This window comes from Dermacentor andersoni, chromosome 10, assembly GCF_023375885.2.
Source record: "Dermacentor andersoni chromosome 10, qqDerAnde1_hic_scaffold, whole genome shotgun sequence".
NCBI lineage: Eukaryota > Metazoa > Arthropoda > Arachnida > Ixodida > Ixodidae > Dermacentor > Dermacentor andersoni.
This window is the reverse complement of record NC_092823.1, coordinates 20,452,773-20,465,770: the sequence shown is the minus strand read 5'-3', so window position 1 is coordinate 20,465,770 and position 12,998 is coordinate 20,452,773. Positions and strand designations below refer to the sequence as shown.

Below are 12,998 nucleotides of genomic sequence, written 5' to 3'. Positions count from 1 at the left end.
CCTGTGGCTCTGAATCATATCAAGACCTACCGACGATAGCTGAGCGGCTCCTGATACCGCAATAATACCGGCGTCCGTAAGGAGAACTGAATTGGCACCTGGCGGACAACGTTGTGAATGTCTACAACATCTGTTTCTTACAAAGGCAACACCGGACTCATGAATCAGTGCTTTGGTAGCGGTGACAGCGTTGTGCGTCCGTTTCTTATAAACAAAATTCACTGCTTCTAAGGAATTTCCGGGAGCTATCTCTGGCTATCGCGTCCTCCCTAGAATCGACCAACCGCTCTGCATACCGTCTCCTGACAGGATTCGAAACGGAATACAAGTGAAAACTAACAAAGTCGATGGCACTTATCTTTTTTTTTATTTTTACAGGTTCCTTGTATATATCGCACACGGTCATGCTCACAGTAGAGTACTCTAAACACTGCCAGCAACATGTCTTTCGTTACCATAAATCTGTTAACTAAATCGCTAAATATTGTAGACACATCGTTAACTGGTTGTGTGACTGCACCCTACCACATTGCACAAAGGACCACAGCAGGCGCCGCGGCGAAACGCAGCAGTGACGCATTGTAAAGCTGCACGATGTGAAGTCCTTATATCCGGTTCCTTGTGTTCAAACTTTTTGGCACGTTTTCAGCCTTTTCAGAATTCTTCTTGTCGCTTATATTCGCGTCTTTTCCGCTGTAGATAGATTTGAAGGTATGAGTAGTGGCAAGTTATAACTACATATAATTGACAACATATTTGATTGTCTTTTTGCGGTGACCGTTTAGCAACTGGTAACAATTGTTAATGTAATAGCTCTGGACCTTTATGTATAGGAGCATTCTTGAATGTTCTTGCCGATTATGTTCTGTTGATCGTGTTCCCGAAACTAGTGCATTCGGATCACTTGCACAACGCGAATAATGTTGTAAATTCTGAAAAGCACAGGAAGATCACTAGATACCCTGGAGCTTTCGATGACCCATAGGAGGAGATCACTGACTCTACTCGCCGAACTTGTTCTCCTTTAAGTGTCACTTGCTTTATTTTTTTACATTGCGCAGATTCACCCTGTCAAGGGGTTGGATCGCGGCTCACAGCTTTGTTCTGAAAGCATTATATGTCCCGTGATGATTAAATCCGGTGTTGTCCACAACGAGTGGTATAAATAATAAATGTGACGCCATTAGCGTTCTGTATGACGACTGCAGTAATAAATACCGGTAGAAAAAGCCATAACAACGTGAAAGTGCAGTAATTATGGGGAAAATATGATGTCCCTTAATGTGAAATAATGTGAAATAAGGTTACTACAAGTTAGACTAATGTGTCTTAAGCTTGACTAGACTGAACTGATTTCAAAGTGAAATGAAGGCCAATATTTATTGCGTGTGCATTTTTAGGCCACTCACGCTGGAAATCTGTCCCTCGGTTTGTCGATCCCTCCATTACGCACAAAATCGATCCGCTCCATAAAGAAAAAAAAAAAGAATAAATTCTCAAAAAAGAAAATTGAATAAAAAACGACCTTGCCTCGGACCCTACGCTCAGAGGCCCAGCGCCTTGCCACTTGGGTAAACAGCTACGCTTACAGTAGGCGAATACATACGAAAGGTATAAATGTGCTGCGCTTACTTGTCTTTGTTGTCGCGCAATGCAGACAGATACGCAATGTGTTGATAAGGAAAGTGAGGAGTGATGAGGGGTTATATGGGTGTTATAGCGGTTGAAATTCAGTGATAAAGATCGATATGGGCTGATAATTGCTGGAGGAGTACTGAGCTGAGAGTTCAAGACCAAGTCAGCAGTCACGATGATAGCTCTAGCGCCATCGAGGATTGTGCTTCAACAACCTGGCATTGACCTACTTTCGTTGGAGCTTCATCGGAAAATTTGGAGAGCTGGCTCGACTCGTTTGAGAAAACGTCATTACAAGTGGAGCCCAGAAGACAAGCTGTGTGACGTCTGTTTTATCTGGAGGACGCTGTCAGGACTAGGTCAAAAACGAGAGCCCTCGGTAGCGATCTGGCAGCTGTTTTAAAATGAGTTCCTAAAGGCCTTCACAAGCGTCCTAGAAAGAGAAAGGGACAAACACGGGTAGTTGTGTGAGGGAAGACACGCGCATTACCGTCAGATGCGCAAATGCCTACTTCCTGTTGTTGAAAACAAGGCGCCTAGGGCCTTGTGTTAAGTTCTGAAGACAAAGGGACGAACCCAAAGATACACATGCCAAAGCTCGCAGGCCAAAACAGACACTCAGGCTTCTCGTTTACCAGCATAGTTTTTCCGTTCTTGCGGGCTCAAACTGTGAGACGCAAGGGAACCGTCTGTAGGGATAACTCATTTTATTGCGATATCACATATAGGGACACTTCAGGCGCGTATTTTACTTTTAGCGTCGGCGTCGGCGTTATGTTCCGTATAAAGTTCAAGGGCGATAACACTCGCACGCGAAAGGGAGGGAAGCGAGGACTGGCGGGGGCGGCTGCTACTCCACCAGCAACTGCGTATGTTGCGCAGCTACGCCGTGACTTGAAAGCAAGCCCCAGACCGCTCATACCTTTGTATGTACTTTCTTCTTGTCCCTCAGTTTGCGCTGAAGCGATAGAAAGCAGGAAGATCGCTTCGACCGCTGCTGCTACAGGGCTTGCTCCCCCGCTGTGTTTTGACAGCGAATGTTCGCGTTCGCCAATGTGCGCCGATACCAAGCTTGGTAATTCAGTCAGTAAGCGAATCCTTACAAATTTATACGGCCGATAAAAATACTATCCTTTCTCTGTATAGTTGTCTATCAAATGATACCTCAATCCATGCTTGGCATTTCGGGCGAAACAGCGACGTTTCGTGCTGCAGTACGGAGCCAAATGTAAAACAGAGGCATCAGTCCTCACAATCACAGTGAGGTTCGGGTCAACGAAATTGAACGCGTCGCATGTTGCCAGTGGTGATTTTGGAGGGGAGAAGCACTCTTCAGCAGCTGATCTCCAAGCAAATGACTCGAGCCTCGTAAGGATGCGCTTAAAGGCTCCAAAACCTCCGAAAACTGGGGAGCGTACTTGGAATAAAATGCAGAAAGCACAATCAGGGAGTGGACTTCATTAATGTTCGAAGACGCAGAAGCTTGCTTTATCGCTTCGACCGATGAAGCTAGTGCAAAGAGGTCTATGGCGTGGACAACATGTCTAAGAAACGTCACTTTTGCCACGTGGAAGACACACTTCTGTCTGAGTTTGTGTCTCGCCTTCTAAAGCCGTAGCAAAACAGCGCTGAGGTTCGGCAGGTGATCTTCGCGGGACCGGCCATAGACAATATAGTTATCCTTGCATCCTTTGACTATGAGATGCATCATCTTCTCAACTGCTAACGGAGATGAAGCCAAGCCGAAACAACCGTTTTTACTGAGATAGTTGTTCCTGCGTAATGAAAGTTGTCAAATCATGACTTTCGCAGACAGGGGAGAGAGACAGAAATATAGCATTGTTGGGTTTTCGCAGGTCGGCGTACATTCATACTAACCCACCATTCTTCTGAAGCAGTAAAAATTGAACAAACTTTTCGGAGGCATCAGCACGCTCAATAATATATTCTGCTTCAAATTTCTGCAATTCAGCTGCCACTTGCTCGCGAATAGTAAACGTCACATGTTGCACATTCCTGGAGACGGGCTGAAGAGACTAAGGAACTTTCACTTTATGTGTGAATCCCTTGGTAAGCCAGAAGTTTAATGGCGAACCGATGTTCTTAGTCTGAACGTAGATCAGGTGGTACTTGGGGCACGTTAGGTGTCAGTACCAGACACTGCAGCGATGTACCTTCGATATTCATCTGCAAGGCCGCCAATGCATATAGGACCCGCACAACGGTGCCTTCATACACAGTGTAAACACGAGTGGAACAACTTCGGTCTAGGAAAGCAGGTGATGCAGAAAGGCATGCTTGGACTCTCTTTATTTACGATAGTCGAAGAGTGGCACGGAGCTGGAATTCAGAAGGCAAGTGCTAGCGAAGAAATGTGTGTACAGTTTTTCGGCCAGGATAGCAGGATATGACACGTATCAACAAGAAAACGAAATTTTCCGACCTTCCACGACGACGGATGCGTGAATACCGTTTTTATGTCCCTTGACTAGATAAATTGTCTTTCCGCTGCTCTGTGAACTACCGTCGTCTTCATTGTCAAAAAGTAGAACCTCGTCGCTAATTTTAGGCCACTTGCACATAAAAGTCAAGCACCCAATCTCACCACAGCACCGACATTCGCGGTTACGTGCCTTGCAGGCAGGGCTGTTCAAAAGCTGATCCATCGTACCGTGACGGTACTATGCGGGCATTTTCATGACGCCTAGTATTTGACGCTCGCATCATTAGTACAAGTCACCACGTACATGCTCGTGATCAGATTGCGACGATCGGGCGAATCTTTATTCCTCGTTTAACCCTGATGTACTGAAGCACACTCTTAAATTTCTTGACTCAATGCTTGTTCGCACTGGTTTGCGATTGCGAGAGCTTCTGAGAGAGTTAATGAAATTTCTACAAAAGGTAATCGCTCACGCAACTGATGATTTCTGGTTTTTGAGACCAGGTGGCCCCATACCAGTGCATCACTGAGACTTCTAAAACAGCGATCACCAAACAGGCTTCGTAATTTAGCAGCTTGCTTACCCAAAGTCTCCCCTGCTTGTTGAGCACGGCGACTGAACCGCTGGCGTGACACGATGACATTTACTGAACGCTCGCAATGATCACACAGCTTGTAAATTGCACGATCATACCTGGTGCTCGCCGAAGCGGTGTCAGCCACGGGAGAGGTACAAATGCTTCCTCCTAATTATCCTCGCTCATTTCCTTCCTTATTACCCTGTCCCAGTGCAAAGTAGGAGGTCAAAGTTAGCTTTAGCCCAGACTAACTTTTCTGCATTTCTACATATAAATTTGTCTGTTTATAACTGCTCACGACCACTGTCATTCTTCCAGAAATAACTTGCCCTGTTCAGCTCTATCGGTTACGCTAACAATCGCAAACTAACCCCCTTTTTGTGGGCATATCATCACGAGAAGCTGTTGTGCAGACACAAAAAAAATATCTGGAAGAGTGGGGGGCGGCTCGGCCACCGAATGGCTCTGCAAAGTAATGACGCTCGCTGACGAGCCCGGACTCTCACTATACCTCCGCAAGAGCTCCACTACGCACATCATGTATCGGCGGCTCAGGATAATGTCTTTTTGGTACCTCTATAGGTATACCCGACCGTGTAAAACCTCCGTACAAGCTTGGACACAGAAGCTAGACTATGTCGAGCGTAGAGGACGACACTCGCGCCGCCACAATGGAGATAAGTGAATTTATAATGTATTTATTCTCAATAAGCACAAATATGGAGAACTGTTAGGGCATTTGACAATTAGTTTCACTAGGAAAAAAATGAGCACCCTTTGTTTTTCATTAAAGGAAGCGAACGATCAATAGTTTTTTTTTTTCACTATAACCCAACAGTCCCAACAGTTGCTGCATTTACTTTGAAATAAGCACCAAGCCTGTTTTCATGTAACACAATCATATTAAGACACGCATCACAGTATAGCTCTACGGGGCGAAGGTATGCTATTAATAACCTGTTAAATGATTGCACGTTAGTGCCATAGCCCTCTTGAAGAATTCCTTATGTGAGCCATAGCAGCATGGTTGTATACAAGCAGTGAAACGGGGAAGTTTCTGTTACTGATGCAAATTCCACAGCAGATCGCAATTCTATATGTAGTATATTTTCTAAAAGACATCTTAGAACAATTTATAGTGCTTGCATTAACGCTGCGAAATTCGTTGCTATGAACTATTACCGCACCTAGTGCCACAACTATGCCCTAAATTGCATCATGCAGGAAACACTATAGGCCTTTCTAACTAACAACTTATATTACCATACTCTACATACGTTCCAATGTGAGTATCCCAATGTTTTGTATTTTTCATTCGAAGCTTTCTTGGCCTGTTCCTACGACTTTCCTACTGTGTTACTGTTGTCTGGCACACCGCGTCGGAGGGCGGTTCAAAGCGTGTGCATAGATGACAGCAGCGCGGCAGAGAACAAAGGAGACGCGAGAAACTCGTTTTGACCTTTGGATCGCGTCCCATGGGTACAATATCCTCTGCTGCTCCATGGGCGTAGACACATTAGCCTTCTGTAGTGGCAATTATCCATCGCCGCCTGCAAAAGCATTGCAGAAATTGCAATGCTTACCTTTCCACTAACGCGCAAGTCCGGAGGGAAGCTATATAGAATGGTAGAAACGAGGGAGGAGAGGAGACAGGAAACGGATAGATCCGACGCATTTGCCAAAGAAGTGAATAACAGCCTTTCCAGACTCCGGTCGCAGTTCCCATAGAAAAGAAATGGGAGGCGAGGTTAGGAAAAAGGTGACGTGAGAAGGCAAGCAAATGCTTCTACTTTAGACGGTTGCTGGCTAACGGGATAAACTTAAGTTCGAAGTATGTATGGTACATTTCTGCTGTTTCCTGAAAATAAACACAACCCAAATTTCTCAAGTGGACAGCTTTCGCTGTGCGTGCAGAAGCAGAGGAGGATTAAAGCCCACCTTAGAGTCTAGGTGACACTACGGAAGCGGCCACACCTCAAATCAACTCTGTGCCCACCGCGATAGCTTTGCGGCAATGTCATTGCTCAAGAAAGCGGGCTTGTTTCCCAACGCGGCAGCCGCATTCCGATGACGGCGAAATATAAAAAAAAAACGTTCGATAACATCGATTCAGAGACCCGTTAAAGAACACCACACCGTCAAAATTAATCCGGAGTCCACCACTACAGTGTGCATCGTATTCCAGTTGCGGTTGCAGTAGGCAGCTCCATAATTCAATTAAAGTGTAATGCTTCAGCCACGATATGATATGCCATGTGAGGAAGTAAATATGCTCAACAGTCCGAAGTATGGCGCCAAACAACGCGTAAAGTAGAAGGTCTCCCTGCACGTTGTATGTACTACGAAGACAAATAGCAGTGGTGCACGCAAGGTAACGTTTACCGTCAAGTCACCGCTCTTAAACATTCTTGGTCAACATCAGCGCCAATTATCGTCCACTAAAGGAAACGACAAAGAAAGCTTCACTTACATCGACTCCCACGCTGCATGGCACCCGCATATTTTTTTGCATACAACACTGAAATAATCTAATTGAAAAATCTCTTATGCCAAATATGTCCGGAATCCATAATGCTATATGATTCGATCGGAACTTCTATGAAACTTTTGTGGTTCTAATTTAAATCCGCACGATCATATACTATTTTTGTAAATAGCGTATGTGTCTTTTCAAATAGTAAAGGTCGGAATTAACAAATATATTGCACAAATTCTGTACTTATACATCACACGGAGCTCAAAGGACTAGAATGGTTTTTCAAGATAAATCGCCGCCCCACTATATATTGTTTGTTCTCTTTCAATATTAGCCGACATCGTATAGACAGAAATCGTATCCTTGTACTGCACTTGCGAATTACATTACTCCCTTCTTTATTGCTTTTGTCCTTCAGGGTAGTAAGAAATGAAGTCAAATAAAATCCACTCGAATCGTTCACACCGCATTTGTTTTAACTAAGAAGTCAGTACTTACAGAATTGGCTCCCCATATCAGGCCAATCGAAAGAAGACAACTTCCTACATGGTATGAAATAAAAGCTACCGTGTAGGCATTGTCAATTGGGCTAGCTGCGGACAAAAAAAAAACAGAGAGGATATCCTGATTAGAAATACGCTCGTTGAACACCCAGTGGGCTTGACGAACCTTCTTCGGTAGCGAGGTGTGGATATACGGCCACTGCGGACAAAAGAGACACAAAGCATTTTCCTATATACAATACGTTCGTTTCTCAAAAAAGGTACATGACACGCCGACACTGTTAGCGTGAGCTAACTGTTCCCTACGTTAGAAGAGCTAAATCTTCAACAACCTCCAACCCATTAAATTACTGGAAGCACGTTCCTGAAGGCTTTATATACTTTGTAGATCATTTTTGCTTGGTTCTACTTAAGCTAGCATTCACTATAAAAATAAATGTGACATTTACGTAATCACCATCTTTCATGTTTACAAGAACTTGGTACCTGTTGGTTCTGTTTCTATTCATGAATACGTCAATATACGTAGCCACTGTATTGCTTTTCTCCGTGTAACAACTGACTGACCACAAATGACTGCGGACCCAGGGTGTATATTGTCACTGTGTAGAGAATGTGAAGAACAATACAGTAACGAAACGTTTGAACAAGCAAAGCTAACTGCTTATAACGTGAACCTGTGCCCGTAAAAAGAACAATATGGTTGCTCCCTGTTTCATAGGAATATGTTGAGCGTGAAAGTGAAAGGTGTCAGCTGTTGCATGCTTGCTTCATGAACTCACGGCGCGCTACAGCGAAAGGCGCACGATTTACGGGTAGGCGACTGTGTTGCAGGTTTGCTTGGCACACGGCGCCCTGTTGGCGAGCGGCTTCCTGCTGCCGAGTGATTTCGGATAAGGTACGGGCATTTTTGTCCGGCTACGCAGTGTCTTGGGCCGCCAGTTGAATTTAGACACACTGACTTACAGTATTGCGAGTGGCAGAGGTCATAGCGTGCACCGCGAGCGCCCGAAGGCGTTCTGCTTCGCGCTGGCGTGTCTCTCGCCAGACCAAAGCGAGATTCGCCCTCCGACGTCTTTTCCGTGCCACTTAGCGCAGCATTTTACTTACTTATTCCCGTCGCAATGAACAAGTAGGGGGTGTGTAAGCACTGCTGATACATGTTATAGCTGCACTTCATAGGCGACGAGGCGCCACAGAGTAATCGGACGCGAAAGACAAAATCGTGTGCGGAAACTGCGTCGTCACCTCAGCAGAAGGCCTGCACCACCTGCTCTATAGGCTACATCGTGTTTGAGGCTCTGCTGTTCAGAACACCCAAGGGCTCGCTGTCGGCGCTCTTCCTTCTCACGATCCAATACTCAGCCGCGCAAGGCTGGCACCACCATCCCTTCTAACATAGGGCATATTGTCTCGGCACAAAGGCCCATACCGAGCGCAGCAATATTTTACGCGTTCGCGCTGACGTCACACCCGTTACAGTAATTTCATTGCGGACGCCGGCATAAAAGACATTGCTGGTGCCTTCCACGAACTGCTACACAGTCCGTATCGCGCATATAAACGATTTTAAAGGGTTCGGTTAGAACATACAAAACAGATAGAATCAGCGATAACTTTCGAGTAACCGCGAAACAAAGAGGGTGCGTCTTGCGCTGAGCAATAACTTTGATTGCGGATGAGTTGCAGTCGTCGAGGAAAGGATAAATAAGTACGCGTGTTACTGCCCCCTTCCAAAAGAAAGAAGGACAAAAGGAAGGGGGGATGAGGTTAGGAAAAAAAGTGACATGAGAAGGCAAGCCAATGCTTCTACTATAGACGGTTGCTGGCAAACGGGATAACTTTAATTTCAAAGTACGTATGGGCCGTTTGTACTGTTTCTTGAAAATAAACGCAACGCAAATTTGTCAAGCTGGCAACTTTCGCTGGGCGTGCAGGAGTAGAGGAGCATTAAAGCATACCCTAGGGTAAAGGTGACACTACGGAAGCGGTGTCAGATCAAATCAACTCTTTGCCCAGCGTGGTAGCTTTGTGGCCATGTGATTGCTCGAGGAAGCAGGTTTCGTTGCGATGACGGTGAAATAAAAGAAAACGCTCGTTAACGTAGATTTAGGGACACGTTAATAATACCACACCATCAAAATTAATCCGGAGTCCACCACTACGCGCGCATTATAATACGATTGTCGTTGCAGTACGCAGCTCCATAATTCAATTAGAGTTTAATACTTCTGCCACGATACGATATGCCGTGTGAGGCAGTGAATAGGCTAAACCTTCTCAGAGGTTATGAAGTATGGAGCACAACAACGCATCAAGCTAAAGCTTACCCTGTCCGTTCTGTGTACTTCGACGACAAATAGCAGTGGTGCACGCAAGGTAACGTTTGCCGTCAAGTCACCGGTCTTCTGATGGACTAAACGTTAAACGAATTAAACATTCGTCGTCTCCATCAGCGCTAATTACCATCCATCAAAGGAAACGGCAAAGAAAGCTTCACTTACATCGATTACGACGCTGCGTGGGACCCGCATATTTTTTTTACATGCAACACTGAAATAAGCGTATTGAAAAATCTGTTATTAAAAAAATCCTATTCAAAAACGAAGGAAAGATTGTCCCAATGCTGCAAACAAAAGAACCAAAAACAAAAGCACCCCTAGTGAATAAGAAACAACGAAGTCACAAGGTAGCAATCTCCCGAAGTTTCTTAACTGGCGTAGAAAGGCTTAAGCTTCACAACATGAACTACTTCATGTCGGGAGCAGCGCGGCTGTGATTGCGTAATGCTCTCTCGTAGGACCTGAGAGTCCACTGTGCCAGTGCATGGGGCGATCTTTCAATCTTCAAAATAGCGTCGCAAAAGTTTTTCACTAAGTCCTCTACGGTGAATCAAGGTGAAAATCAAAATTCGGTCACAAGGCTGGTATTCCCAGTACCATTGTCGGAGATTGTAGTGTCGGCTGTACGTATTTTATTAGCTCCTGATGTGCAGGCAGCCCAGGTGTCGTGCTTCATCGGCCCACTGCCAACAGGCGGCGGTATCGATATTCTCTTCGTGGGTAACGTGTGGCAGCATGGCTTCTACATTCGTCGTGTGGCTCCTGCCATAAACCAGCTTGAACGGCGTGATCTGTGCGAACGCCTTGACATGCACCGCCATGCTGAATGCAAAAGTTACGTAGAGAAGGACGCCATCCAACGTCTTGAGCTCGACGCCGACGTATATAGCTAGCATGTCAGCGAGGGCCTTGTTCAGCCGCTCCGTAACGCCATCGGTCCGAGGTTGGAAGGTCGTTGTCCTCCTGTGGCTTGGCTGGCTGTATTGCGGAATCGATTGGGTAACCGTCGCTATAAAAGCCGCTCCTCGGTAGGTGATGAGCGCTTTCACGGCACCATGTCCTAGCAGGATATTTTCGATGAAGAATTCAGCAACTTCGGCCGCACTACCTTTAGGCAGAGCTTTCGTTTACGCGTAATGGGCAAAGTAGTCGGTAGCCACGACGATCCCCTTATTCCCAATCTTGATGCAGGAAATGACCCCAATAGGTACAGGAAATGTGAGGCGCCTGGTTGTCTAGCTGATTGTCATCTGGCCCGAGTGCGAAAAGGTAGTTCTCGCGGGGTGGTAAAAAGCGGTTCTTTGAGTGGACATGGTTCAGTAGCGATAATGAAGGCAGTCTACGTTTAAACGCACTTGGGAAAAGAATTGGCAATGAGCAATCACGATGAAGACGACAGGAGTGTGGCGGCCGGCGATGCTGACACGTGTCGTACACATGCCGACAATAGGCACGGTACCGAAATCCGCGATGCGGACGAGGAGTGCCGACGCTGGGGTGAGGCGCTTCAGTGGTAGTCGGAAGGCAGCACTCATAATAGAATGATGTGGTCCTGTATCGATGAGTGCTGTGACAGGGTAGCCGTCAACGTCAACGTCGGAAAATATTGGTTCATAGGTAACGTGAGCTGAGGACTTGAAGGCAGGGTCGACAACGCAGCTTCACCTCCAGGAGCTACAGTACCTAGCTTTTCGACTCGATCCGGGGGGTGATAGGCGGCGAAGAGAAGTGGCGGGGTTGGGGCGAACGAGACTGATGGCGTGGAGGTGAGGGCGAGCGGCTGTCGCGAAGGTTCGGAGCTGGAGCATCAGCGGCAGTGGGCTCATAATGGGTGGCAGAGGGAACAGAAGTCCCGAAGATGGGGGAAGAAGCGGCGGTGTATATCCGAGGAGGTGGTGTGCCCTCCGTTGCGGCAGTGCCGAGCGACATGGTCGATGTGACAGCAGTGGAAGCAGACGGGCCTCTCATCAGGGGTACGCCATTCGGACGGGTTGTGGTGAAGGGCGGCGACTTCCAGGGATGAGGAGGGCCGCTAGAGAACTGGGCAACGCTGGGTTGAGACGTTGAACATACGGAGTTCAGACCCATGTTCTCAAATTCCTGTCTGACGACGGCCTGAATCATCGCAAGCGTGGTTGCTGGCGGATCGGGAGGCATCGAGGAGACAGCTGGTGAACAGGCGGCCTCAAGCTCGCGGTGAACAATACGGGTTACGTCGTCACATGTGGTGGTCTGACGGGGTCGACCCTCACATGTCCACGTAGCAGCAGTGTTGGGTAGCCGCGTGATGTGGTGTGGGATACAGCGGCTCTTAGCTTGTTCAAGGCGATGGCATTCTTTTATGATGGCGTCGATAGCCGAGACGTTGCCGAAAACAAGCAAATTGAAAGCGTCGTCGGCGATCCCTTTTAGCACATGTGCCTTTTTATTTCCTTCAGATATTGTATCGTCAGCTTTACGTCATAGAGCCAAGACGTTGAGGATGTATGAAACGTACGGCTCTTTAGATGTCTGAACACGGGACGCAAGAGCCTTTCTCGCAGCAACCTTGCGCCCAAAGGGGTCGCCGAACATTTGCCGTGGTTTTTCTTTGAAACTGCCCGAACTGGTTATCGCGTCGTCATGCGTTTGGTGCCACACGCGTCTGGTACCGCCGATATAAAAGATGACATTGACAAGCATAATCGTTGGGTCCCATATCTTATTGGCACTGGCCTGTTCATAGAGCTTGATCTATTCGTCAACGTCCTGTCCCTCTAGGCCAGAGAACACACCAGGGTCGCGGTGTTGGCAACCGTGACGATTGGAGCAGTCGGACAAGCCAAAGCCGTTGTATAGGCGGTCTCGTCACCGGGAGGCATGGTGACAAGCTCGATGTACCGACCACTTCGGAGTTCCGTGGTGAGGACGGGTATCGCTATTTTCAACAAGAATGTTACGTGTGGAAAGACAGACGAAAGAGGCTATTTACAGGCTATTTCACTGGAGCTAGACAGCCAGGCCGACACTCGCTCGCGCCAA

The 12,998-nt window shown here is 46.9% G+C and overlaps 1 protein-coding gene across 1 annotated transcript in view; it reads right to left on the bottom strand.

Annotated features, from left to right (window-relative positions):
• The window catches only part of LOC129381984 (uncharacterized), a 96,563-nt gene that overhangs the window by 66,764 nt on the left and 16,801 nt on the right, over positions 1 to 12,998 (bottom strand). Inside the window, exons 3-4 of the mRNA XM_072284884.1 lie at positions 7,802 to 7,834; positions 7,631 to 7,725 (exon numbers count right to left, since the gene is read on the bottom strand). Of these exons, the coding sequence (XP_072140985.1) occupies positions 7,631 to 7,725; positions 7,802 to 7,834 (128 nt within the window). The remainder of the gene's footprint in view (positions 1 to 7,630; positions 7,726 to 7,801; positions 7,835 to 12,998) is intronic.